Here is a 26,906-nt window from a genome sequence, read left to right as displayed (position 1 = left end):
TGTTATGAAACTTGTGTCTTATGTTTTCTTCTGAGAATTTTATTGTTTTAGGTCTTACAGTAAGGTCTTTGATCCATTTTCGGTTTTTGTATATAGGATTAAGGGTCCACCTTTGTTTTTTGCATGTGGATAGTCTACCCAGCACCATTTGTTGAAATCTTTTTAACTCGTTTGCTTGTCTGAATCTAAAGTATAAGTCTTACCGACAGCTGTAGTTGGACCTTTTTTGTATTTGTCACAAATATTCCTATTATTTGCAAAAACAGACAATGGATAGTTTTGTCTGTGGATCGTGATTTCCTGACCCTTGGAAGGATTCAGAAGAATTACTTCATTCCATGTATTTATATCCTTATTAATTTAAGGTAGTATTTGTATTTCTTTAGCAGAATTCAGTGTTTGTCTTTGCCGCCTTTGAAGTAGTATATAATTTACTTCAGTGAATTATGCCTTCCTACATTCTCCTTTGTCATTAAAATATGTGAGAAAATAGGCCATCTACACATATAAGAGTTGACAGATGTGAGAGTGTTACTTCTCCTCCCCAGTTGGGCTTCTTGAAGACTTAGATGGGTTAATGTTTATGGCACCATCACCAAAAGTGAGAACTAAACCTGGAAAAGAGGACAAGAGGTGTAAGGAAAACAGGGTTCAGAAATCAGAGCTGTAGGGAGGCCTGGTAGTGCCTCTCTTACTTCCCGTAAAGTCAAGTGTTAAAACTCTTGTCAGAACCTCTACAAGTTGAATAGTCTTGGCTGTGTATCAGGTAAAGTACCATCTGAATAAGCACCAGCACAGTGACTTTGGTCTAACATTATTTTCACATCCCAGGAACTGTGCAAATGAATAGTCCCTTGATCTGTTTATGACAGATAATTCCATGGAAAAAACCTCTCTTTCCCCTGAATCTCCTATGAATGTACGTATTCATTAGAGTTGAGAGGAAGGAGAGGTCTAGCAAATTATTTTACTCTACAATGAAACTTAGACTATACTCCCAACTCCCTCTTTCCCAATCCTTGTATTCCTCCTGTCTTCTCAAACAGTCCATTCATGGAAACATGAAGGAGGAGGCAAGTTAAGTGGGAAGGTTTGAATTCTGTTTAGGAGGTAGTGACTGGGGCAGAGCCTGGGACCTCCCTGAGTGGGCAAGATTTGTCCCTAATCTTCAGTGTAAAGCAGTTACCTTTAATAGCTAGAATGGTGCTAGGGAAGAAGCCAAAGCTTAGATTCTAGTCTTACTAGTGCTTGTAACTCACTGTGTGACCTTGACAAGCTCCTTAACCCTGAAGTACAGTTTTTCAGAAGGGAGTTTGTGTAATGATCTTACTGATCTTTCCCAAATTAATACCCCTCTCTCATTTGGCTTTAGTCTACCTTTCTGGTCTTTCATTCCAGTTATTGAGCATTTATTATATAATGAGAACTTTTATCAAGAACTGGGCATCAGAAAAGTGGAGATGATGACCAGTCCAAGCTTATTTTGTATTTTTGCATATTGAGCAGAAGTTCTGTTTTTGTCTCTGAACTTAGTCTGGTGTCTGGCACACACCAATTGCTCAATGAGTGTGTGTTACAGGGACAGATATCCTGTTCCCATATACTGGGAATCAGGATTCTACTAGATTTTGCAGGAAAACAATTTGAAAGTGTCATGAGTCCCAGTCTACTTTCTCAAGGTCTCCATTTGGTTTCCTTTTCTTCCTGTGGAACCCTGAAAAATGAATTTTAGCCTGTCACAACTTAAATATATGGATGGCTTTCATGCCTGAAAGCCTATGGCAACAGAAGTTCAACCTACAGTGTTTAGACAGGAATTCCATAAAAACTTCCACTAAACCATAGAGACAATACCTGGAACTATTGAAAGCTATTAAAATTGTAAATAAACAATTGAAAACTATAAAAAAAAACAGTTAATGAATACAGCACTTGAAAATTAGATAAACTTATTATATTCACTACTACCTTATTTGGACTTTTAAGATTAAAATCATTTAGTTATTCCAATAATTTGATCAGCTTGTTCAAGGGTTTAAGCCTCAGTATCATAGAAGCATGTATGAGACCAGTCTTTCTGGAACCTCAGAAAATATACTGACCATTTTAGTAAGTGAATATTCAGTAGTGAAGCATTTTAAAAGAATATCTTCCTCTCACACTCTGTACCCTCCCCGAAAAACACTGAGTATCTATTCAAATGGACCTGTAGATGAGCTGAAGAATTTCTTCTTTTCCGAAAGTGTTTGCTTTCTCTTGTGTTGGAAAACAGTGCCTAAGTCATTTAGACAAAATACCTAATTATAAAGCCAAAAGAATGCAAAACCCTAGTTATCAGTTTCTTTTAGAAGATGAGATATTGAGTGGTAAGGTTGTCTCACCCTGCTCAATTATTTGTTTTTTTAATTGGAGAATCATTGTCTGCCCCTCCCTTTTTTTGTTTTAATAGGAAACCTCTATTTTAGAGGAATACAATATCAATTGGACTCAGAAGCTGGGAGCTGGAATTAGTGGTCCAGTTAGGTAAGAGACCCACATGCAAACTATGGCAGAATTACTCTGCAAAGGGCCATTTGACGTACATTGTACATTAGAAGCATCAGCTGTGCCAGATTTGTGAAATAGCTTTAATTTTAACAAGTGGAGGTATTAATGTTAGGCTTTTTCTCATCCATTTAGAAATATATTTAAGTGACTGAGTCGCATGGTCTGTGACATAGGCTCATTTAAGATATCAAGACTGAGGCACCTGGGTGGCCAAGTTGGTTAAATGTTTGACTCTTGATTTCAGCTCAGGTCATGATCTCAGGGTTGTGAAATTGAGCCCTGTGTTGGGCTTGCACTAGGCATAGAGCCTGCTTAAGATTCTCTCCTCCCTCTGCGGTCCCACCCCCCTCATTCTCTCTCTCTCTCTCTCTTTTTTTTTAAGATTTCATTTATTTATTCATGAGAGACACAGAGAGAAGGCAGAGACATAGGGAGAGAGAAAAGCAGGCACCTCACAGGGAGCCCGATGTGGGACTCGATCCCAGAACCCTGGGATCATGCCCTGAGCCAAAGATAGACGCTCAACCGCTGAGCCACCCAGGAGTCCCGTCTCTCTCTCTTAAAAAAAACAGAAAAGAAAAGAAAAAAAAAAGTCTCACACACACATATACATAGTGAGACTGCAGAGCTACTGTGAGAGTCACCTGTCGTGAGTAGAGGCCATTCTTGGCCATCCATCCTCAGGATGCTTCCTCATGGCTCAGGAGCTGAGGCCTGTGCAGGGTGGGTGGGTAAAGATGGCTTTTCTGCCTCTCCACCTGCTAGCTCTAGGGGCAAATTTGTTTGGATGCACCTGGATATATTCTTGATTAGAAGTGCAATTCTAAAAGAACAAACTTGTTAAATTAGTTTGCACTGTAACATAGATGATTTCTGATTGAATTTTTTTCCTCCAAATCTAGAGTCTGTGTAAAGAAATCTACTCAAGAACGGTTTGCACTGAAAATTCTTTTTGATCGTCCAAAAGCTAGAAATGAGGTATGGCCCTTTATTGCCTTGATTTGCCTAAATATTGGAAGTGCCTAAGAATTATTTTTTTTACAAGGCAGCTTCCAGGAGGGAATACAGAGATGCATACAGAATTTTATTTACCCCTTTTCCTATTGCTTTATCATTATAAAGCAGTCCCACATCTACCAGTACCAAAGCCTGTCAATCTTACTTCTTTCAACCACCTCTTGTTCTTTAATTAATGTGGTTCTTATACCTTGAAGTATTTAGGTTTACCTCAGCTTATACTTATTGGACAGGGTCCTCGAAGAGCAGAGAATGGTGGCTAGTGTCCTGTAAGTGTGTGCAGGAGGGCTATAAGGATATGTTTCTAGTTCTAAAAAATATACATTTGTTTTAAATCATCTGAGTGTGGTGATGACATACTAGTGACATGTGCAATGGAAAATGTATTCTTTCGCTTAGGGGTATATGAAAATTTCTGAGACAAATGAGTTATTTGCCATATTTTTCATTTGCTAATGGGGGGGCAGCAGAAAGTAAATCTGTCGGTGAGGTGAAATGTTTCATCTGTTCTCTTTAAGGTACGTCTGCACATGATGTGTGCCACACACCCAAATATAGTCCAAATTATTGAAGTGTTTGCTAACAGTGTACAGTTTCCTCATGAGTCCAGCCCCAGGTAAGACCACATGGAGGTCAGCACCACATGTCCACCTCTCCACGTGTAGGCCAAGGTATAGTGGGGTTTTCCTCTCTTTTGTGCTCTTTTCCCCACCCCCTTTTCTCGCCATCCCTCCTTCCCTCCCTGCCTCCCTCCCTCTTTCTCTCTTCTTTTGATTTTGGAAAGTCTCAAACATTTGTAAAAGCAGACAGAATTATGAAATGAATTCTCAGGTACCCATCACTGAACCTCAATAGTTACCCACTCATTGCCAGTCTTGTTTCAGCTATGCCCCATGTACTCTCTGGGACCCTGATTATTGTGATTACTTTCTCTTTAAAGAAAAAAAAAGTATGTAATATGGAATTAAAACAGATTCTATTTCAAATTAGTGAAAGGGGACCAAATATTATTAGGCACTGGCTTAGGTTGATATGGCAAAAAGCCCTTATTTAGCCTGACATTCCTTTTAAAGAAGGAAATCAATATTATTCTTTTAGCTGCCAAATGGGTGGCATTCCAGGGAGTAATTCAAGGTTAAATAAGGTATGATTTCTATTGGGGACTGAGATGTAAATCTATCATCATAGCAATGTGATAGGCAGCAAGGAGAGGCATCCATAAAATATCTTGAGCTTATAAAGGAGAGGAGAGCTGCTCACTGTAGGCTGGGGAGACGAGGTACCTCACAGAGTGGTAATGTGGGTGCTAGGATTTGAAGGGGATGGGTAGGAGTCTTTGGGTGGAAAAAGAAGATGGATTTGTAAAAACAAATGGGAAATCAAATGACTGTTTCTTACAACTGTGCTCTGTTGGTGAAAGCATTTGGATAGAAACTGGAAGCATTTGTATAAAAGAATGATAACCAGAATTCTGATTTTTTTTTAAACAACATGAAAATTTTTGCTTTTCTTTAGTAGCTGTGTAACCCTGTCCGGCTGTCTTGCTGGGTATGCTGTGGCTTACATGGAAAACTAGTGTAGTGGGGGAAGGAGTGGAGAGAGACACACAGACATAGACACAGAAACAGACAGATGCGGAATGAGAGTGAATAACCAGGCTAGCCCAACACCAGCCAGCTGACTTGAAATTCGTATCCTGTACAGCCGTATTCCGTTTTCAATATACTTTCCATCTAGCTGCCCTAAATGCAGTACAAAACATCACTTAAAAAATCACTCCTCTTTAACATCTAGTAATAACTAAGTACAGTGTCTTCAAGAGGATCATTGTCTTCAAAACTTATTTTATTTCTATTTTAGCTTCTTAGAAAGTTCTAAGTAAAGGATATTCCTTGTCTGTAGCATCCAGTTGGTAGTGACAAGGGGTCCAACTCCAAGGGGCATGGTAGGGCTAGACTTAGGAAGTAGTTACACACTTTGTAGATGAGGTATCTTTAGGTTAGCTATTTGATGTTTCAGGGTTTTTTTTTTTTTTTTAACTTAACAAAATCAAATGCTTTCAAACAGGGCTCGACTCTTAATTGTAATGGAGATGATGGAAGGGGGAGAGCTATTTCACAGAATCAGCCAGCACCGGCACTTTACAGAGAAGCAAGCCAGCCAAGTAACAAAGCAGGCAAGTTAACCCCGGGTACCAATCAAACTGCCAACAATGTTGGTTAACAAGCACAATTTCATTGGGGGGAATAAAAGAAAGCTTGAAGAAAAGCTCTATTTGATCTCTCATTGCCTGCTTTGTTATGTAATCAGAAAAGATGCTTTGACAGGAGAATTGTGACCCCTTTTATGCTTTGGGGGGGACTGTACTTTTAAGTGGTTGTCAATTGCTTGCCTACTACAAGATTTAAATAAACTCTGGAAGGAAGGTAATCTTTTAGTTCCTTTGTAGACCGTAGATATCTTTAAACATGTGGTGTCCAAGCACTGTTGCTGGACTTTGAGATAAATTGCTGCTGATAACACCTGAAAGATTGTATGGGATAAAAATATGTTCTGGGACAATTGTATACAAGATGCTTTATGCTTATGAGTCACCTCATGAGATTTTAATAGAATTCTTGGGTCTTTGTAATTCTGGGTTATTCCTGATTATAGTCTCTGTATTGTGTGTGTGGAGTTTTTTTTTTTTTTTTTTTTTTTTTATAGTCTCTGTATTTTGACATCACATTGGATTACTAGAAAAATGATTTATGTCACAAACAGTACTGGGAATCTAACTGGAAATAACCTCTTGAGGAGGTGAAAAGCTAACTCTGCAAGGCTTATCTTCAGGCCAAGCAAGCAAGGCAAAAAGCAGGAATCAGAGCACAACTGGTTCTAAATAGAAAATTCTTCCAAATTTTCCATGAACCTCAAGCATTTTTTTTCCACTTATATTGAGAATTACTATCAAAGTCTACTTGATTGGGTCAGAGCCCCTTGTCATGTTAACAGAAGACCTGCCCCTCAGGTAGTACACTGCCTGCACTTGCACGGCAGCTGGTGGCCTTAGCTTTGGGTGCTAACAATGTGCAGGTACCTCAAGCATTTTGTGATGCCTCCTTTCTGGTAGGGAGGAACTGATATTTGGAATGCCAGGGCAATTTCATGCTGAGAGTTGAAGAACGGATAGAATTTGTTCTATTTAATTTTCAAAATTACATCTTATATTTTTCAAATATTTCAAATATTAGGATGTGCTCAGGGGATCTTGTATAAAACAAAAACCCTTCAAACCCACCTAACCAGGTGACATTTCATTTCAGCAAATGGGATGAGCAAATTGGAACATAAGGTAGAAAAAATGCAGTTAGCGACTTTCTATTTTTCTTGAAGGCAGAACCTGGCATTGAGCCCCCCGGACAGTGCAGTTGTCTTCGGAGCCAGGTGTGAGTGCCCACTGCCCCGTGGGGGGAAACCCAGGCCTGCTGAAGGCTGCCTGGCACAGCGCTTACTCTGCAGTGCTGGTTGCATCTCAGATGACTGGAATTGGAAACATTTCATTCTTTCCATTTTGTACAGGATTTAACTTTGACAAAGAAGTGTTTTACTGTTTTATTTTTCTTTTTGTTTAATGAAACACAGGTTGCAGCTAAACTAAGCTGAATTCATTTCTATTTCTTGGTACTCAAAGTCTTACTCAATTTCTGCTGTAAAACTGAAAGCCAGCCACAGTCTTAATTGACTTAATTAAGGATATATATATATATATATATATATATATATATATATATATCCTATATCTCTAAGCCAGGGGTGTTAAAGAGCTATCTTTTCTAAGATATGGTTGCTCCATTATGTCCTTTTCCAGATAGCTTTGGCTCTACAGCACTGTCACTTGTTAAACATCGCTCACAGAGACCTCAAGCCTGAAAATCTGCTTTTCAAGGATAACTCTTTGGTGAGATGACTTGTTTTTCTGCATTTTAGTGTTGTCACTCTCAACACAGTTCAGGAATGGGTGTGTAGGTGTAGATTCAGAGTGCTCTGAATTCATGGTGAAGAAGCGTTAAGCCAAAGTGCTTCCAGCAGCTTACTTTCCCCACTTCCTTGCTAGAGGCTCAAGGACATTCTGTTATACCCCTTGCACTGATAATTTTGGATGGTACTGATATACATTTGTAAGACTTAAGATTTTGGATATGATTTGGAAGTGATGTTAAAAAGGCAGGAATCTATATGCTGTTAAGTATTCCCTTGAAGTGTAATAGTTGTATTTGTCATTAATGCTGATAAGGTGTTTTTTCCTCTCCAGTCTCACCCCCTGCCCCATGTACCATGTCCCACCGAATAAGTTGCTCTGGCAACCATGAAGCTGATGCTGAAAGTGAAGTTGCACCCTGGATTGAAGAGAGATGATGGGCCAGTAGATAGAGTCAGGGGGTACTTTTAGTATTGCATATACAGGTCACAAAACAAGGCTAACTGTGAGTGGGTAAAAATGCTTTACCTCTGTGTTACTAAGAAAAATTCCTCAGTATGAATAATTGTGAGGAATCCAGATGTGAAGACTTGCTATTCATAGGCTCAAGGTGTCAGCCAGAACCTCGTGAGAGACAGCTTAAGGTAACTTGTCTTCCACCTGGATTTTCCTTTAGTGTTTACTGACAACTCTGGAGCAAGGACTCCCATTTGTTTTATTTCAGGATGCCCCAGTGAAGTTGTGTGACTTTGGATTTGCCAAAATTGACCAAGGTGACTTGATGACACCCCAATTCACCCCTTATTATGTTGCACCTCAGGTAAGCATTTCTGTTTCTGCCACAGGATGTGTCACCAGGCTGTCTATAGACAAGTTTCTTCTCTTCGACAGCACAAGTGAGTGTGTATTACCAATGGGAAGGGGAGAAGTCAGCTTCAGAAATCTACAGTCTGCTTAATTAGGAGCAGGCATTTTATTTTATTTTATTTTATTTTTTTAAAGATTTTATTTATTTATTCATGAGAGAGACAGGCAGAGACACAGGTAGAGGGAGAAGCAGGCTCCATGCAGGGAGCCTGACATGGGACTCAATCCCCGGTCTCCAGGATCAGGCCCTGGGCTGAAGGCAGCGCTAACCCGCTGAGCCACCTGGGCTGCCCACGCATTTTATTTTAAAATCAACTTCTTTTAAAAACAATGTATGATTTATGTATAATAAAATACTACTTTTAGTGTAGTTTGATGAATTTTGACAGACAGATACTCCTGCATGGTCACCACCACAGTCAAGATATGAAACCTTTCCATCATTCCAGAAGCTCTCCTGGACTTTGTAGTTATTCTGCTCCCCACGTAGTCCCTGGCTGCAGGCAACCACTTATCGACTTTCTGTTGTTATGGGGTAGTTTTGCCTTTTGTAGAAAATCATATGAATGGAACTCATTATACTTGTTGTATTTCACTTCTTTTGCTCAGTATGTGTTTGAAATTCATCCATGTTGCTGTGTCTTTCAGCGGCTAATTCCTTTTTTTTTTTTTTTTAAAAGATTTTATTCATTTATCCATGAGAGGCACAGGGAGAGAGAGAGAGAGAGAGGAGGAGCAGGCTCCATGCAGGGAGCCCGACGCGAGACCTGATCCGATGACCTCGGGATCACGACCTGGGCATGAAGGCAGGCGCTAAACCGCTGAGCCACCCAGGCTGCCCTCCTTTTTGTTGTTAAGTAGTATTCTGTCACAGAGGACTAATATTTGTTTATCCTTTGACCGATGGCCATTTTGGCTTTTTCATTTTTGGCTATTATGAATAAAGCTCGTAGGAACATTCATTTATGTGTTTTGGGGGACATCTTTTCCAAAATGGTTGTACCATTTTACATATTCCCCAGTAATATCTAAGAGTTGCAGTTGCTTCATGGTTCTTACCATCAACTCATGTTTGTTAGTATTTATAATCTTAGTCTATTAGGTCCATAGTGTTATTTAATTATGGATTTAATTATAACGTTTTCTTAATTATACAACTATTGAATATTTTCTCATGCGTTTATTAGACATTCAGTTGTGAAATATGAGTACCTTCTCTTGTGAAGTATGGGTGTAAATCTTTTGCCTGTTTTTTGGTTGTTGGTTTTATAATTGTGAGGTATAAAAAGTTATTATTTTCTGGATACAAATTTTTTGTTGTATATGTGCATTACTTTTTATTGCTACTGCATGAATTGCCACAAACATAGTGCCTTAAAACAACAGTTTATTACCTCATGGTTTTAGAGGTTAGAAGTCTGAAATGGTTTCAGTGTGTTGGCAGGACTGTGTTCCTTCTGGAAGCTCTGGGAGAGAATCCATTCCCTTACCTTTTCCACCTTTGAGAGGTGCCTGCATTCTTTGGTTGGTGGCCTCTTTCTTCATTTACAAAGCCAGTACTATAGTATCTTCCAGTATCTTGGACTCTGACCCTCTGGCTTCATTTTCACAGTTATGATTACATTAGATATATCCAGACAATCCAGGATAGTTCCCCATCTCAAGATCCTTCATTTAATAAAATCTGCAAAGTCCCTTTTCTGTGTAGGGTAACATATTTACAGGTCCCAGGGATTAGAACATGGACATCTTTGGGAAGCCATTATTCTGCCCATCACATATATATTATGAATATCTCTTTCAGACTGTGGCTTGCTTTTTAGAGTGACAGCAGTTTTTTATTTTTTTAAATTATATTTTTGTTTATTTATTTATTTAAGAAATCTCCATCCGCAGTGTGGGGCTTGAGCTCACAACCTGGAGGTCAAGAGTTTCATGCTTCACTGACTGAACCAGCCAGGCACCCCAGAAGTTTTTTATTTTGATCAGGTCAAAGTCATTCTTTTTTGGGGGGGGAGGGGAAAAGGGAGAGAGGGGGAGAGGGGAGGGACACAGGGAGAGAGAGAATCCCAAGCAGGCTCCATGTGCAGCATGGAGCCAGACATATGGCTTGATCTCAATCCTGAGATCATGATCTGAGCTGAAAACAAGAGTTGGATGCTTAACTGACTGAGCCATCCAGACACCCCTCACCCATTTTTTTTTTAATTTTAATTTTTTTTTTAAAGATTTTATTTTGGGATCCCTGGGTGGCGCAGCGGTTTGGCGCCTGCCTTTGGCCCAGGGCGCGATCCTGGAGACCCGGGATCGAATCCCACGTCGGGCTCCCGGTGCATGGAGCCTGCTTCTCCCTCTGCCTGTGTCTCTGCCTCTCTCTCTCTCTGTGTGTGTGACTATCATAAATAAATAAAAATTAAAAAAAAAATAAAGATTTTATTTTTATTTATTCATGAGAAACACAGAGAGGAAAGAGAGAGAGAGAGAGAGGCAGAGACACAGGCAGAGGGAGAAGCAGGCTCCATGCAGGGAGCCTGATTGACATGGGACTTGATCCCGGGTCCTCAGGATCATGCCCCAGGCTGAAAGCAGCACTAAACTGCTGAGCCACCCGGGCTGCCCTCATTTTTTTTTTTTTTTAAATGGTTGGTGGTTTTGTTCCTAAGAGGTTTTTCTGTACCCATGTACATAATTTTTCTCATGTTTTCTTATTAAAGGTTATAGTTTTAGCTTTTTTTTTTTTAAAAAAGATTTTATTTATTTATTTATGAGAGACACAGAAAGAGAGAGAGAGAGGCAGAGACACAGGCAGAGGGAGAAGCAGGCTCCATGAAGGTAGCCTGTCCTGAGACTCAGTCCCAGGTCTCCAGGATCACGCCCTGGGCTGAAGGCGGCGCTAAACTGCTGAGCCACCCGGGCTGCCCCAGCTTTTCTTTATAAGATTTATTTATTTATTTTAGAGAGAGCATGAGGGAGGGAGGGGGAAGGAGTCAGATGCTTAAGTAGGGGGAGGGGCAAAGGGAGAAGGAGAGAAGCCAGCTCCCTGCTGAGCATAGAGCTTGCCTTGGGGTTTGATCCCATGATTCTGAAATTATGACCTGAACCGAGATCAAGAGTTGGATGCTTAACCAACTGAGCCACCTGGGGTGCCCCCCACCCGTTAATTAGGCTCCATGCATAGCACGTAGCCCAGTGCAGGGCTTAAACTCAAAATCATGAAATCAAGAACTGAGCTGAGATCAAGAGTCAGGTACTTAACCAGTTGAGCCCTCCAGGTACTTCTATAGTTTTATTTAGCTTTTACCTTTTGGACTATGATTCATTTGAGGTGTGTGGTGTGGGTGTGTGTAGAATAAAGGTCAAGGGTTTTTTTTCCTTATAATTGTCAAGTTTCCACATTATTTGTTGAAAAGAATAACCTTATATCATCGAATTACCTTACAATTTTGTCAAACTGAATTATCTTGCTGTTTTGTCAAAAATCAATTGACCAGGGGCACCTGGGTGGCTCAGTCACTTAAGCATCTGACTTGATTTTGGCTCAAGGTCACAATCTCAGGGTCGTGGGATGGAACCCTGTGTCAGGCTTTGGGCTTAGCACAGTCTGCTTGAGATTCTCTTTCTCCCTCTCCTTTGGCCCCCTCCTCCTTCAAATAAATAAATAAATAAGTAAATATCTTAAAAGAAATCAATTGACCATATGTGTTAGTCTGTTCTAGTCTATTTTGATTGTCTATCCTTGCAGCAATATCATGTGGATTACTATAGGTTTATATTAAGTTTTGACCTCAGATATCAGATAGTATAAGAAGTCCTTCAATTTTATTCTTTTTTAAAAATATTTTATTTATTTGATCAAGAGCAAGCGAGAGAGAGAGAGAGAGAGAGAGAGAGAGCAAGAGCAAGGGAGGGGGTAGACAGAGAGGAAGAAGCAGACTTTCCACTGAGCAGGGAGTCTGATGTAGGATAGGATTCAATCCCAGGATGCTGGGATCATGACCTGAACGAAAGGCAGATGCTCAACTGACTGAACCACCCAGGTGCCCCAAATTTATTCTTTTTTCAAAATTATTATGATTATTCTGAATCTTTTGTACTTCTCTATGTTTTATTTTTTAAAGATTTTATTTATTTATTTGACAAAGGGCGCACACAGCAGAGGGAATGGCAGAGGGAAAGGGAGAAGCAGGCTCCCCACTGAGCAGGGAGTCCGATGTGGGGCTTGATCCTAGGATCCCTGGATCATGACCTGAGCCAAAGGCAGATATTTAATCGACTGAGCCACCCAGGCACCCTACTTTTCTTTTTCTTTCTTTCTTTTCCTTCCTTCCTTTCTTTTCCTTCCTTCCTTCCTTCTCCTTCCTTCCTTCCTTCCTTCCTCCCTTCCTTCCTCCCTTCCTCCCTTCCTTCCTTCCTTCCTTCCTTCCTTCCTTCCTTCCTTCCTTCCTTCCTTCCTTCCTTTCGATTTTATTTATTTATTTATGAGACCCACAGAGAGAGGCAGAGGGAGAAGAGGGCTCCATGCAGGGAGCCCGATGTGGGACTCGATCCCTGGACTCCAAGATCACTCCCTGAGCCAAATGCAGATGCTCAACCACTGAGCCACCCAGGCATCCCCTTACTTTTCTATAAATTTTAAAATTCACTTTTCTAAAACGGAAAAGTCTCCTGGGATTTGATTTGGATTGTGTTTAATTAATCTGTTGATGAATATGGAGAGAGTTGACGTCTTAACAATATTAAGTCTTCCAATCAGTAAACATGATAGATCTTTTTATTTAGGTCTTTAATTTTTCTCAGAAGTGTTTGTATGTCTTAGTGTATAGGCTTTATACATATTTTTTAGGTTTATTCCTAGATTTTATATTTTTGGATGCTGTTGGAAATTATATTTTTAATAATTTCATTTTCCAGTTGTTTGTTGTGCTTGCAGAAGTACAAATGACTTTTGATCCCTTATATCTTGCTAAATTCACTTATCATTTATAGTAGATTTTTGTAGATTTGTTAAGATTTTCTACATATAAAATCATGTTTTCTGTGAATAATAACAGTTTTACTTTGCTCTTTCCAGTACATTTGCCTTTTTTCCCTTTTCCTTGCCTTATTGTACTGGCTAGGCCCACTAGCTGAATATAAGTGATTAGAGCTGGGGGATCCTTGGGTGGCTTAGCAGTTTGCCGCCTGCCTTTGGCCCAGGGCGTGATGCTGGAGTTCCTGGATCGAGTCCCACATCTGGCTCCTTGTGTGGAGGCTGCTTTTCCCTCTGCCTGTGTCTCTGCCTCTCTCTCTCTCTCTCTCTTTTTGTGTCTCTCATGAATAAATAAAAAAAATCTTTTAAAAAAATAAGTAATTAGAGCAGACATCCTTGCCTTATTCCTGATCTTAGAAAAAAATGTTCAGTCTTTTCCCATTAAGCATATTAATGGTGTTGTAGATGCCCTATTTTGGATTGAGGAAGTTTCCTTCTATTCCTAGTTTACTGAAAGGGAATGTGTTAAATTTTGTCCAATGCTTTTTTTGCATCTGTTGGGCTGATGATATATTTTTCTTCTTTCTTTTGTTAATGTGATGAATTCATTGATTTTTTAATGTTATACCAATTTTACATTCCTGGGACAGACTCTGCTCAGTCATGATATATTTATCTTCTTGCTTGATTTGATTTGCTAGTATTTTGTTAATGATTTCTAACAAGAGAGATGTTGGTCTATAATATTTTTTTATAATGTGTTTGCTTGTTTTCAGAGTATTAGGGTAATGCTAACCTTAGTTAGTTGGAAAATGTATCCTGGTTTATTTGCTGAAACAGTTTTGCAATTGCTGAAACAGTTTGGAGTCTTCATTGAAAGTTTTAAATGATTTAATCCATTTTTTTAAAGATTTATTTATTTATTCATGAGAGGCACAGAGAGAGAGGCAGAGACATAGGCAGAGGGAGAAGCAGGCTCCCTGCAGGGAGCCCGATGTGGGACTTGATCCCTGGACCCCAGGATCACACCCTGAGCCAAAGTCAGGTGCTTAACCACTGAACCACCTAGGCGTCCCTGATTTAATCAATTTTAAAATAGGTATATAGATTAGTTGAATTTTTTATTTCTTTAGCCGTTTTTCAAGAAATTTGACTACTTGTTGAATTTATTGGCATAAAATTATGGTAATTTGTTATTAATTTTTGAAATATCTTTAGAATCTGTAGAGACAGATGTGAATAGTAGTTATGCCTTGAAGTGGGCTTGCTGTACCTGCTGTTAGTCATTTAGTGTAGGGGGTAGGTGGCTGAGTCAGTCTGCTCAGAAGTTGAGCTGAGTTTGAGCTTTCTTGTTGCTATGGTTCTGTTCAGTGCACCACTGGCATCCCTCTCGTTGCCTTGTGCCTAGTGTGGGGGCTGGGAGTACCACCGGGCATTATTTATTTATTTAATTTTCATGTTCCTTTTCCACTGTTAGCTTTGGCCGCACCTGTGTGCCTATGCATGCACCTGTGCACCTGTGCCTCAGAGGGGCTCTCGAGTCACAATCTTTCTCCTCCCCTAGCAGTAGATTATGCTTGCCTGCCTGGCAGAGGATGACAACAGCTAAGGATGGGGAGGTACATGTTTTCTGAACCAGCCCCAGTCTTCTTGTGCAGGGGTCCTGTTGAGCATGTGGCAGAAGTCTGTGTGGAAGAATCTGTGAGGGGTGCAGATTCCCCTTGTTTCTGTGATTCCTACAGAGTCTGCCAACCCCTCATGGTAGCCCACACTTTGCCTTTAGCAGTTTGCTGAAAATTTAGCTGAATTCTTTTTACTCGTGTGGCGTGCTGTAGTGCTTACTCCCAGGCTCTGTCATAGATGAGCCATTTTTCACATCTTGCCTCTTCCTGGAAGGGCCTTTCTTTAGATTGCAGGGTACTTCATTGCCTCGAGACCTCTGATCTGTAGGGTTCAAGAAAAGTGAGAGTTTGTAGTTTAGCTTTTCCTTGCTGTTACAGTGGGAGTAACACTCCAGCTTTCTACATTCTAAACAGAAACAAGTCCTAGCAGTTTGACTAGGGTGTAGGTATTTGTTTTTCCTGCTAGGGGTTTGTTGAGTTCCTTGGATCTGTTAGTTTATGGTGTTTATCAATTCAGAAAAATTTTCAGACATTTCTTTAAATATTTTTCTGCTTGTCCTCTTTGCCTTTTTTCTGAGACTCCAATTACGTGTGTTAGATCATACAGAGTACTGAAGTTCTGATCTTTTTTTTTTTTTTTAAGATTTTATTTTTAAGTAATGTGCATCTAATGTGGGGCTCAAACTCAAGACCCTGAGATCAAGAGTCTCATGTTCTACCAACTGAGCCAGCCAGGCACTCCCATGATTTTTTTTCCCCCATCTTTTTTTCTATCTGCTTCACTTTGGCCAAGTTCTATTGCTAGGTTTTTAATTTCACTACTCTTTTCTTCTGCACTAATTTGTGAATTTCATCATTTCACATTTATATCATGTTTCCCTTCTCATTTTGTTCATGTTTACCTTTAAGTATCTCAACATATTTAATAACATATTTAAATCCTTGTATGCTGATTGTATCAGCTCTGCCATTTCTGAGTCTGCTTATTGACTGATTTCTTTCCTTCCTGGTTATAGATCACATTTCCTGGTTATGGATTACATTTTCCTGCTTCTTTGAATATCTTAAATTTTGATTGGATGCTGGATGCTGTAATATTATCTTGGTAAATGTTGGGGTTTTGTTGTCATTTTAAAGTATTAAAGATTGTTTTGGTGAGTGGTAAGTTACATGCAGATTGACTTCGTTGTCTTGAAACTTGCTGCTCAGTTCTGCCAGGGCAAGTCTAGATTAGGCTTGATCCTAGGGCTACCTCAGTCCTGCTATCTAGAGGAAAATTTCTGGTCTCCTATTGATGCCCCAATGATCAATAAGGTCTCTTTACTTTGGCTAGTTGGACCTCACATATCTCCTAGACTTTTATAACATTAGAATTACTCTCAGCTTAGAGATCCCTGGTGGTGGTTCTAATAGCTGGTTGTTTGTTGGCCTCATGGAATCTTATTCTATTATGTGCAACTTACTATATTTAGTCAAATATCAAAGGGTTCCTTATGCAGATTTTTGGGTACCTTCCCTATAGCTGGTATTCTCCATAAATTTCATCCACACTGCTGAACTCCTTTGAGCCCTATGTACACTGCTTAGATTCTCTTTCTCTGCATTGCTCTTGAATCTTTGTCAAAGATCAATCGAATGTATATGTGTGGGTTTAATTTGGATTTTCTGTTCTGTTCCAGTGACCTTCGTGTCTGTCTTTATACCCATACCGTACTGGTTTGATTACTGTGGCTTTATTATAACTATTGAGATAAGGTAGTGTTAGCTTTCCAACTTAGTTCTTATTCATAGTTGTTTCTAATTTCTTTGCATTTCCATATGACCTTTATTTTATTTTTTTAAGGATTGTATTTATTTTTTTTTTTTGAGAGAGAGCAGAGTGAGAGAGAGAAAGAGCAAGCACAAGCTGGGATAAGGGGTAGAGGGAGATCGAGAAGCAGGCTCTCCACTGAGCAGGGAGCCCAATGTGGGGCTCCATCCCAGGACCCTGGGGTCATGACCTGAGCCAAAGGCAGATGCTTAACTGACTGAGCCACCCAGGTGGCCCTCCATATAAACTTTAGAATCAGCTGTTAATTTCTACAAAAAACCCTGCTGGGATTTTGACTGGGGTTGTTTTAGAGGTATGGTTCAATATGGGAACACAGATATCTGAACAACAATGAGCATTTTAGCCCACGAACAAGCTGTATTGCTCCATTTATTTTTGCCTTTAGTTTTTCTCAGCAATACTTGTGTGGTTTTCAGTGTATAGATCTTTCTCATCTTTATTAGGTTTATTCTTACTATGTTTTATGCTGTTATAAATGGCATTTTCTTTTTTCAGGTTTTTTTAAAAAAAATATTTATTCATGAGAAACAGAGAGAGAAAGGCAGAAACATAGGCAGAGGGAGAAGCAGGCTCCCTGCAGGGAGCCTGATGTGGATTCGATCCCAGGACCCCAGGATCATGTCCTGAGCCGAAGGCAGACGCTCATCCACTGAGCCACCCAGGTGTCCCTCTTTTTTCAGGTTTAATTAATTCACCTTATTCTTGTATAAAAACACTATGTGGTGGTCATAGTTGGAGCCTGGGTCCTCCACATGGAGACTTTGATGTAGGTCTTTACAAGGTGATCAGTAAATTCCTGACATGGAGACTTGGTGAACAGTCTCTTTCCGGAGTGTCGGAGTGAGGCTGCTGTAAGTCTTGGAGATGGCACTGAAGGTCGCTCTGGCAAAGTTGGCCCAGGTGATAATGAAGCTCCTAGCTGAGGTGTGGCAGCTGTCAACATCTGCCATCAACAGCTTCATGGGCACAGGGCTAAGATAGTAGTGTGGGTCTGGGTGTGAGGAGGAAGCAAACTAGTGCAGAGTCACAGCATCCTGTCACCTTGCAAGGAATCTGGGGGTATGCCAGCATTGCTCCCCTAGGGGTCTCACTGCACAGGACAGTTGAGAGCTCGGCCAGGATGATGGTCTCATGGATGGCAGTGGTTGCGTCCTGAGCACTTAACACCCAGACCAACATGACTGTTATAGTCCTTGATGGCAGCAGGTACCTTGAACCTGATCCACTGGCCAGCACTGTTCTGCTTTTATACACATGTAAGGGACATCCATGTCTCCAAGAAAAAGTCCATGATCTCAGATGCCTTGATGGGCAGGAAGAAGAGCTAAATCTCTTCCAAGGACTTGATCCTCTTGTCCTTGACCTGGGCAAACACTGATATGCTGGTTGTAAGAGGGAAAAAAGGTTTTTGAAAGTTTGTGTTTTCTGGAGGGTTTTTTTTTTTTTTTAATTGTTAACTGCTAGTGTCTACCCTCTTTCAGCATTCTTTTTCAGCATTCTTTCTCAAGTTTTAGGTTATTGGTGTTGTTTTCAGTAAATTGTCCCCTTTGGTCTGTCTCTGACAGGTATTGGAGGCACAGAGAAGGCATCAGAAGGAGAAATCTGGCATCATACCTACCTCGCCAACACCCTACACTTATAACAAGGTAGGGGAAAAGACACTTACCTGCAGCCTTCAGGTGTAGCCTCTATTCTCCTGTGAGGTGTTTGTGGTTCTTTGGGAATGTGACTAATTCCATTCTTATCTTTTAATATTCCTACCCAAAAGGCTGGCAGCAGCCACACATGCAGAAGAGTACTTGGAATTCAGGTTTTTGTGTCTGATGAAATATGAAATAAGGTTCATAACAATTGAGGTTTTGCAGCAGGAACCAAGGGCAATGGTCACTTGTAGGTTATTTATTTGGATAGTTTATAGTCCACTGACCACATTTAAAAGATGTGGTTGTCTTGCTTTTTTAAGGTAGAGGCCATTTCTCAGAACATTCCATGGTCATTTATGGTATCAGTCTTTCTTCCCATAAAATACCCAACTTAGAATAGTGTCTGCGACATACAGCAGGTGTTCCTGGTCTTACAGTTCTCAGTCTGTGGCCTACACATCAAATATCTCTATTCTAAAACAAAGAGGATTAGGACCTCTTAAAGCAGGCCCTGGAGTCGCTGAGTAGATCAGAAAAATAATGATGCTGCTTGGGGACTCAGGGCTGAATATAGATGACAGAGGGACCCGAGGGTGGTAAAAAGGCAGTAGGTCAGCTCTTCTTGGGTCCCACATATTTCTAAGCATGTGCACACATGCACACACATAAACACAGGCTCCTCTGCCACTCAGGACCCTGTTCTTTGCACTGTCACTGTCACAGTGTGACCAGAACCCTAAACATCTACTTTCATTGCCATTCTTACCCTACAAACTCAAAACCATGGTCAGCTCTCTTATGTAGTGAAGGTTTGAGGACTATGCTGATTACGGCATCAGAGTCAGAAACTGCTTCCTGCTTCTTAATGCACACAGGAAACGAGTGGTAGAAGCACTTAAATGATATTAATTTACTCACTAAAATTTTCTCAGCATGAATGCAATGGATTCTTGTGTGATATATTATTTTCCACAAGTATTTTTGTCTTCTTTTCCTATTGCATTTTGTGAACCTAGTGGTGCTCATGCATTAGCATGGCGTTCATAAAAATTACACATTGCAGATGAGTAGCATGTTGAAATAAACAACTCCTTTATTTTTGAGTATATATATATAGTTTAGAGATAATCCTCTTTATATTGGCAGCTAAATGAACACTGCTACATTTGCAAATAATTTTTAACAAAATACATAATAGGATGTAATTAAGTTTTTAGAAGTTAAATACATCAATCTTCATAAAAACGAAAAGTAGTATCAGTTTTCTCGTCTGGAAAGTGAGGGATTTGAACTATTTTTAAGATTCCTTTTACTTCTGTAATTTTTTTTTTTAACATTTCATTTATTTGATAGTATGAGCATGGTGAGGAGCAGAGGGAGAAGGAGAAGCAGACTCCCCCTGAGCAGGGATCCCAACTCAGGGCTCTGTCCCAGGATCTCCAGATTATGACGTGAGCTGAAGGCAGATGCTTAACTGACTGAGCCACTCAGGCGCCTCACCTCTATAATTTTATAATTATGGTCTGTAGCATAGGTCATGTCATCTACAAATACTGATTAGTATGATGCCAAAACATAGGTGGGAGTAGCTGACATCCCATTTTCTAGGCTTCTCTCATCAGGACACTGTGTGGTATGAAAATAGCATGTGGCTGCAATGACAGACTCCCTTGGCTTCCTTTCTCAAGCAGACAGACACTGCTTTGTCCTGTGACTCAAGATAGGCTTGAATTGAAACCTCTGAAGACCCAGTATCGAGGCAGGTGGAGCTGCATTTAACTAAATTACGAGTCTATGAGTCTGTTACTAATAATCATGCTGTGACTGTAGCCCATGAAGGCACCTTAATACCCACAGACAAAATAGTTGGTGGCAGTTTCCTTTCTTTCAGAGTATCTTCTCCAGGAATGGTGTATGGTCCTGCAGATGGGTACAGTGAGTCATCTGTGGCCAGAGGAGTGCTTTTCGACCTCCTATTCTTCCCTCTAGTGCCTCTTCCTGATCTGTGTCAAACTGCTTTGGGCCTTTTACAAAATGACTTGTGCTGTTTTATGGGGTCAGCCTGCCTGTGTCTTAACTGCTTTGTGCTTGCAGCCTCAACCTTGCTCAGGTTGACAGCGTACATGTTTCCCAACCAGTTGACTTATCTCTGTTATTTCTCTGGCTGGAGGTGAAGTATCTTACACCTGTACCCAAGGATCAGCTACTAGCTTGGGCCTGAGCAGTGAGAATAAAAGTGACTGTTTATTTCACATTAGACTGGCCTTGTGTGCTGGTGTGTATATATATATATATATATATATATATATATATATATATATAGTGTTGGTGGCATAGAAAACATATGATGGAGAGAAAGGTTAGTTCCCTTAAGACTTCCTGAAACTTTTCCAGTCTCTGTGAGGTGATTTTTAGAGATATCAGCCTGGGTATGTCAGGGGCTATTTCTGGGCTGGTCCTGCGGGCTTTATTTTGGGGCTGTGCCTCTGCCATAAGTGACAATTTTCATTTCCTTTCAGAGCTGTGACTTGTGGTCCCTGGGGGTGATTATCTACGTGATGTTGTGCGGATACCCTCCTTTTTACTCCAAACACCACAGCCGGACTATTCCAAAGGATATGCGGAGAAAGATCATGACAGGCAGTTTTGAGTTCCCAGAAGAAGAGTGGAGCCAGATCTCAGAGATGGCCAAAGATGTTGTGAGGAAGTGAGTCCCCAGGCTGGGGAGTGGGGAGGCCAAGGAGGCTTTAAGGTGGTGAAGCACAAGGGAAAAGTTACTGGCATGTTCCTTCCCATTGGAACATTGTAGAAATCTATACCTGGAGCCTGAGATGAGAGCTCTTCATGTCCACACCTTGGTGAAAATGGAGCTTTGCTCTCTCCTGTTGTATTCTTAGAATTTGTCCCCAGGGTTGTGAACTTGGGTCCCTCAGAGCATTAATTTAGGACCTGAAATGGAAGCCCCTTGCTGTGTCCTTCCTGCATATTAGCCAGTCATGTGGAATAGACATGGCATCAGGAACTGAACTCGGGCTAAGATGATAATGACATTTTGGCTTTTCATTCCTTTGCTGCTGTGGGGGTAGGTGGCTGCTCTAGCCTCCCCACTGCTAAGATAGATTTAGAAGATTTTGTGCTAGTGAGTAAATGAGGCAGAGTTGACAGAGACCTTTGGTACCTGAAGCACTAAGCAAGAAGTCAGACCTAAATTTGACGTATATTTGTTTTTCCTGCCCACCTGTGTGGGAAGCTTAGCTGCCTGGGATTTTGGGCACTCTTCTGGTATTCCTACTGCTTGGTGTTCACCAAGTAATTTTTCCTCTTTTGGTTTGTTTCTTCATCTGTAATGTGATGAGGAGCTTTAAAGAGGCAGTGCCTGGGAGCTTTCTCCTGACAGTACAGCCATATCTCTATAGAGATTCCTCCTTTTCAATAGTGAGCTTGTTCTGTTGGTTAAGGAGATACACACACACACACACACACACACACATTTTAAGATTTTATTTACTCATTCATGAGAGACACACAAAAAGAGGCAGAGACACAGGCAGAGGGAGAAGCAAGCTCCATGCAGGGAGCCCGATGCTGGACTCAGTCCTGGGACTCCAGGATCACATCCTGTGCTGAAGGCAGGCGCTAAACCGCTGAGCCACCCAGGGATCCCCAAAGATCTATATATATAAAGACAGACTAGTTTCTAAAATATACAAGTAAAAGTTTTTAGGAGTGTGGAGGCAATGTTTAAAGCTTCATTTGTCTTCTCATGCTGTTTCCATACCATATTCTCAGCTATTTAACCAAAACATCAATATCCTCTAAGTGGTTCTTTGTCAATTCTATAGAATGTATTTCCTGTCCTTAGAGTGACATTATCTTCTTTCAGCTTTGGGATTCTTTTCTAAATAATACTTTCTTTAGAATTTGAAGCTGTTTGTTCAGAATGATCCAGAAGGTTGCAGAGTATCTGAAAGAGCAAGTGTGCATGTTGTCCTGACTCTGACGTTTACAGTGGGAGGATACATAGTTAGAAGGAGGGACTAAAAAGCCCAGGGAACATGCTGAGATGAGCCAAGAATTACATCAAAACATCAGTATGAGTGGACAAGATGTGAAGAAGTAGGATCAAAAAGCAGATGGTATAGAGCAATACATTTGGCTTAGAAGGAAATGCCATCTCCCTTATCAGAGACTCTAGATTTTTGGCTTTTGAATGTTTCTGGAATAAAAGGTTCATGTCCTGCCATATGGTGACATCTAATAGCTTTATCACAAGTAGCAACCTGGATTTTCATAACCACATGACCCCTCAACTAATTTTGTAGTCACTGTCAGCCAAAAGAGCACTTTGAATCCCTTTTGGAAATTGGAGCCCACTGTCCTAAAAAAAAATGCATGTGGAGATTCAAGTGCCAAGAACAAGAAGTTGTATGTAGGCTTACCGAGCCTAGAACTCAGTCTGAAGTATCACTGGATTAAGCCTTTTTCTACCATTTTTATTTCACTCTGCCTAGTGTAGAAAGGACTACTAAAGGACACAGTGCCCTCACCACTAGGGATTAGGGACTAGATCTCCACCCCTACCTGCAGATGGAAAACCTTAACTTATAGGAGTTGGTGGAAAATCAGAAGTTGGAGCTGGTTAAAACCAGACCCAGAACTTCCTGGCCTTTTGGAAGCAACTATGCACAGCAGCCCTGTTGGCCTTTTTTTCCCCACAGGCTCTTGAAGGTCAAACCAGAGGAAAGACTCACCATCGAAGGAGTATTGGACCACCCGTGGCTCAACTCGACTGAGGCCTTGGATAATGTGTTACCCTCCGCTCAACTAATGATGGATAAGGTTTTGAGTGATGCTTATTTTGTTTACCAAAAAGGCTGTGTTGAGAAGGAGTGCTGACAAGGCTCAGGGAGGGGTCAAAGGCAGAGTAATGCAGAGAACTCAGTCTTTCCCAGAGAGATATCCCTACTTTCCTGAAAATCAGGGTCTGAAATTAAAGCTTCTTGGAGTAAAAGACCAGATCAAGGCCTGGTAAATATACACTAAGTAAAAACTCCAATTCTCCATATTTGTGCTATGAGGTTGGGGGGCACAGAGTACTAAGAGACAACCTCCTTCCCCAGGGGCTTAAATAAGACAATTGGAAAGACCAATTTATGTGAAACAAGGAAGGAACATTGCAGACATCTTAGCTTCGCATGCTACATTTTCTATGAACGCTCTAGGAATTCAGAAAAAGAGAATATCTTTGAAGGGCTGTAATTAGGGAAAGGTTCCCAAAGAGAAGGCAAAACCCCACATATTTATTAATTACTGCATGGCAGTTTTTAACCTCTTCCCATGTTTAGGCATGAGCTGCCTTAAGGAATTTAAATAGACAACATAAGTGCCCAAGTATAGTTTTTTGTTTTTTTTGTTTTTTTTTTTTTAAAGATTTTGTATTTATTCATGAGAGACACACAGAGAGAGGCAGAGACACAAGCAGAGGGAGAAGCAGGCTCCATGCAGGGAGCCCGATGTGGGACTTGATCCCAGGACTCCAGGATCACGACCTGAGCCAAAGGCAGACGCTTAACTGCTGAGCCACCCAGGCGTCCCAGTGCCCAAGTATAGTGAACAACAGGAGCAATCAACTGTAGACTGAAGTGCGTCTGTGGATACATTAATGGGAAGTCAGTAAAATATATGTGGTAGTGCCAGGTTTTGAAAGTACACAGGGGGGGTTAAGTCTTGGTAGGACATAACTGAGAGGTAGTTGTTAATTTTTGGGAAGAGATTGGCCACACGGAAGGTATTTATTTATTTATTTATTTTAAAGATTTTATTTATTTATTCATGAGAATACACAGAGAGGAGAGAGAGAAGCAGAGACACAGGCAGAGGGAGAAGCAGGCTCCATGCAGGAAGCCTGATGTGGGACTCGATCCCAAGTCTCCAGGATCACACCCTGGGCTGAAGGCAGCGCTAAACCGCTGAGCCACTGGGGCTGCCCGCCACACAGAAGGTATTTAGAGATGGTCAGCCAGACTTGCAGACTTGCCAGCCTAAGACTTCTGCAGTAATCTGTAAGCTCAGGAGCAGTTCTAGGAGCAGAGAAGTAGAGTTGAATAAATAGGTTCAATCTTTTGGAAGACAAATTTCTATAATTTTTGGTGACTTAGTAAATAATAAGCCACAGTGTGGCTGAGAGTTTATAAAGGCAGTGACACAGGGATGCGTTTTACCCACTTAAAAGGAAGGAGGGTTGAAGTGTGAGAAAAAGTAAGAGAATAGGAAAAGACCATTCTTTTATTTTTTTTAAGATTTTATTTATTTATGAGAGACAGAGAGAGAGAGAGAGAGAGACAGGCAGAGACACAGGCAGAGGGAGAAGCAGGCTCCATGCAGGGAGCCCGATGTAGGATTCTATCCTGGGTCTCCAGAATCACACCCTGGGCTGAAGGCGGTGCTAAACCGCTGAGCCACCCAGGCTGCCCACCATTCTTTTTTAAAAAGGGATTTTATTTGTTTATTCGAGGGTGAGCAGAGCAGGAGCTGGGGGCAGGTGGGGAGGAGCAGAGGGAGAAGGATAAGCAGACTCCCTGCTGTCTGGGGAGCCCACCATGGGGCTCAGTCCTAGGACCCTGAGATCATGACCTGAGCTGAAGTCAGATGCTTAACTGACTGAGCTACCCAGATGTCCCAGGAAAAAAGAATTCTAAGACGTCCCTTGGTTTTGCTGGAGTATGGGAAAGACCTGAAAGGAACAGAATTCTCTGCCATCTCTGATTTGTGTGTTTTTCTTCTCCTGGTTTAAACATGCCTAGTAGTCCAGAATTGGTTTGATCAGTCCAAAATCCTAAGGGATTACTTAGATCAGCACATGGGGGTTACAGAATGGCTTTCCTTAAGACCTTGGAATTGCAGAAAAAAGATTGCTTTCTGGAGTTACTGTAGAATTAGTGTATAATGAAGCCAAATATGAATATGCAGGATCTTAATGAGAAAGAGTGGGCCCTAGGCCTATAAGGTGTAACTGCAAGGTGACAGTATATTCCCATTTTTAAAGAAATGATGGGGTCATGATGTGGGTTGGCTAACTTTGAAGTGTAGAAAAATGGCCACATATGCAGATGTTGAATAGTGTCTATTCTAAGCCCTGCCTAGCAGATGAAGCCTGAGCTCATAACCTTGAGCTATTCTACTCTTTTTGGTTGGGCCATCACTGATAAGGGTGATGTGAAGATTCAGTAGAGTATAGTCAGGGCCAGCTATTATAGTTCCTTTAAACGAATTCCGACTCTACCTAAATCTACTACTTGCATGCTTAACAGGGAACTACTTTTTAAAATTGTCAAATTTTATTGTTGAAATTAAAACAAAAAAAATATATATAATTATATAAATAATGTAACATGCGCATATATATATATATATATATATATATATATATATATATAAAGCATAAATTCTTTTTCATTTCTCTGCCTTAATCTCACCCCTCAGAGATGAGGTAATATCTGGCGTAATATATCCTTCCTGATCTTTTTCTGGGGAGACACACTTACACTCACAGTTTTTTTTTAAATATAAACATGGGATCATCTTGTTCTTAGAAAGCTTTCTGCTGATTATTTACCTTCCTTAATTGGTCTACCCATAATAAGGGCCTGCTTTGGTCATAAAGATACATACTTCAAAAGTTCTGGACCCCATAAAGTTATTTCTCATTGTAAATTAATTGGCTGACTTGTAGATGAGTTCCTGAGAACCTACTTATTTACCATATGAAGTGGTTGGGGTTCTGAGCCACCGGGCTGTCTACCAAGGGGTAGGGGGAAAGGTGGGGGGAGAGGCAGTGAATAAATGCCACTGTGGAAGGCTTCTCAGGCAGCAGCTTGCCAGCCTTTTCCCTGATGTACATAAACGCCTCTCTTTAGACTTGCTCTTGCCAATGATGGTGAACGTGAGTCTTAGTATTTCTTACTTGCATTTCTGTCCCTGTGCAGGGAAGAAGGTGCTAGCTGTTGTATGGCCCTTGGTTTGCCTGGTATTCCCTGGGCTTGCTGAGCCTTCGAAAAGATTGCTCTGGCTATTCAAAATTTGTATATTGCCAGTGTAAAAGTGCAATTGTCTTTTTAGTTCTTGGAGCTTCTCCTTCACAGTCTCTTAGATTTGCTTTTTTGGTGCCCTGAAATGAGGTGAAAACTGATCATAGTGTTTCCATTCAGGCGGTGGTTGCGGGAATCCAGCAGGCTCACGCAGAACAGTTGGCCAACATGAGAATCCAGGATCTGAAAGTCAGCCTCAAACCCCTGCACTCTGTGAACAATCCTATTCTGAGAAAAAGGAAATTACTCGGGTAACTGAGCTTATTCTATGGATTCTCCTTCATGGTCCGTGTAGTTAAGCGCAGGGTTCTGAAAGAACAGCCAGTGGTTTGCCCTTTTGCTACTTAAGAGGGTAGAAAGGG

At 40.8% G+C, this 26,906-nt stretch overlaps 1 protein-coding gene across 2 annotated transcripts in view; it reads left to right on the top strand.

Moving 5' to 3' along the window:
- Positions 1-26,906, top strand: part of MAPKAPK5 (MAPK activated protein kinase 5) — a 40,417-nt gene that overhangs the window by 11,339 nt on the left and 2,172 nt on the right. For both annotated transcript variants that reach the window (XM_055322311.1, XM_055322310.1), the window contains exons 2-11: positions 2,450-2,523; positions 3,450-3,525; positions 4,083-4,180; positions 5,632-5,740; positions 7,415-7,504; positions 8,250-8,345; positions 18,380-18,460; positions 20,977-21,164; positions 23,176-23,296; positions 26,665-26,795. In XM_055322311.1, the coding sequence (XP_055178286.1) occupies positions 2,450-2,523; positions 3,450-3,525; positions 4,083-4,180; positions 5,632-5,740; positions 7,415-7,504; positions 8,250-8,345; positions 18,380-18,460; positions 20,977-21,164; positions 23,176-23,296; positions 26,665-26,795 (1,064 nt within the window). The remainder of the gene's footprint in view (positions 1-2,449; positions 2,524-3,449; positions 3,526-4,082; positions 4,181-5,631; positions 5,741-7,414; positions 7,505-8,249; positions 8,346-18,379; positions 18,461-20,976; positions 21,165-23,175; positions 23,297-26,664; positions 26,796-26,906) is intronic.

This window comes from Nyctereutes procyonoides, unplaced genomic scaffold (genome assembly GCF_905146905.1).
Source record: "Nyctereutes procyonoides isolate TBG_1078 unplaced genomic scaffold, NYPRO_anot_genome, whole genome shotgun sequence".
Taxonomy (NCBI): Eukaryota; Metazoa; Chordata; class Mammalia; order Carnivora; family Canidae; genus Nyctereutes; species Nyctereutes procyonoides.
This window is presented reverse-complemented; position numbering and strand designations above follow the sequence as displayed.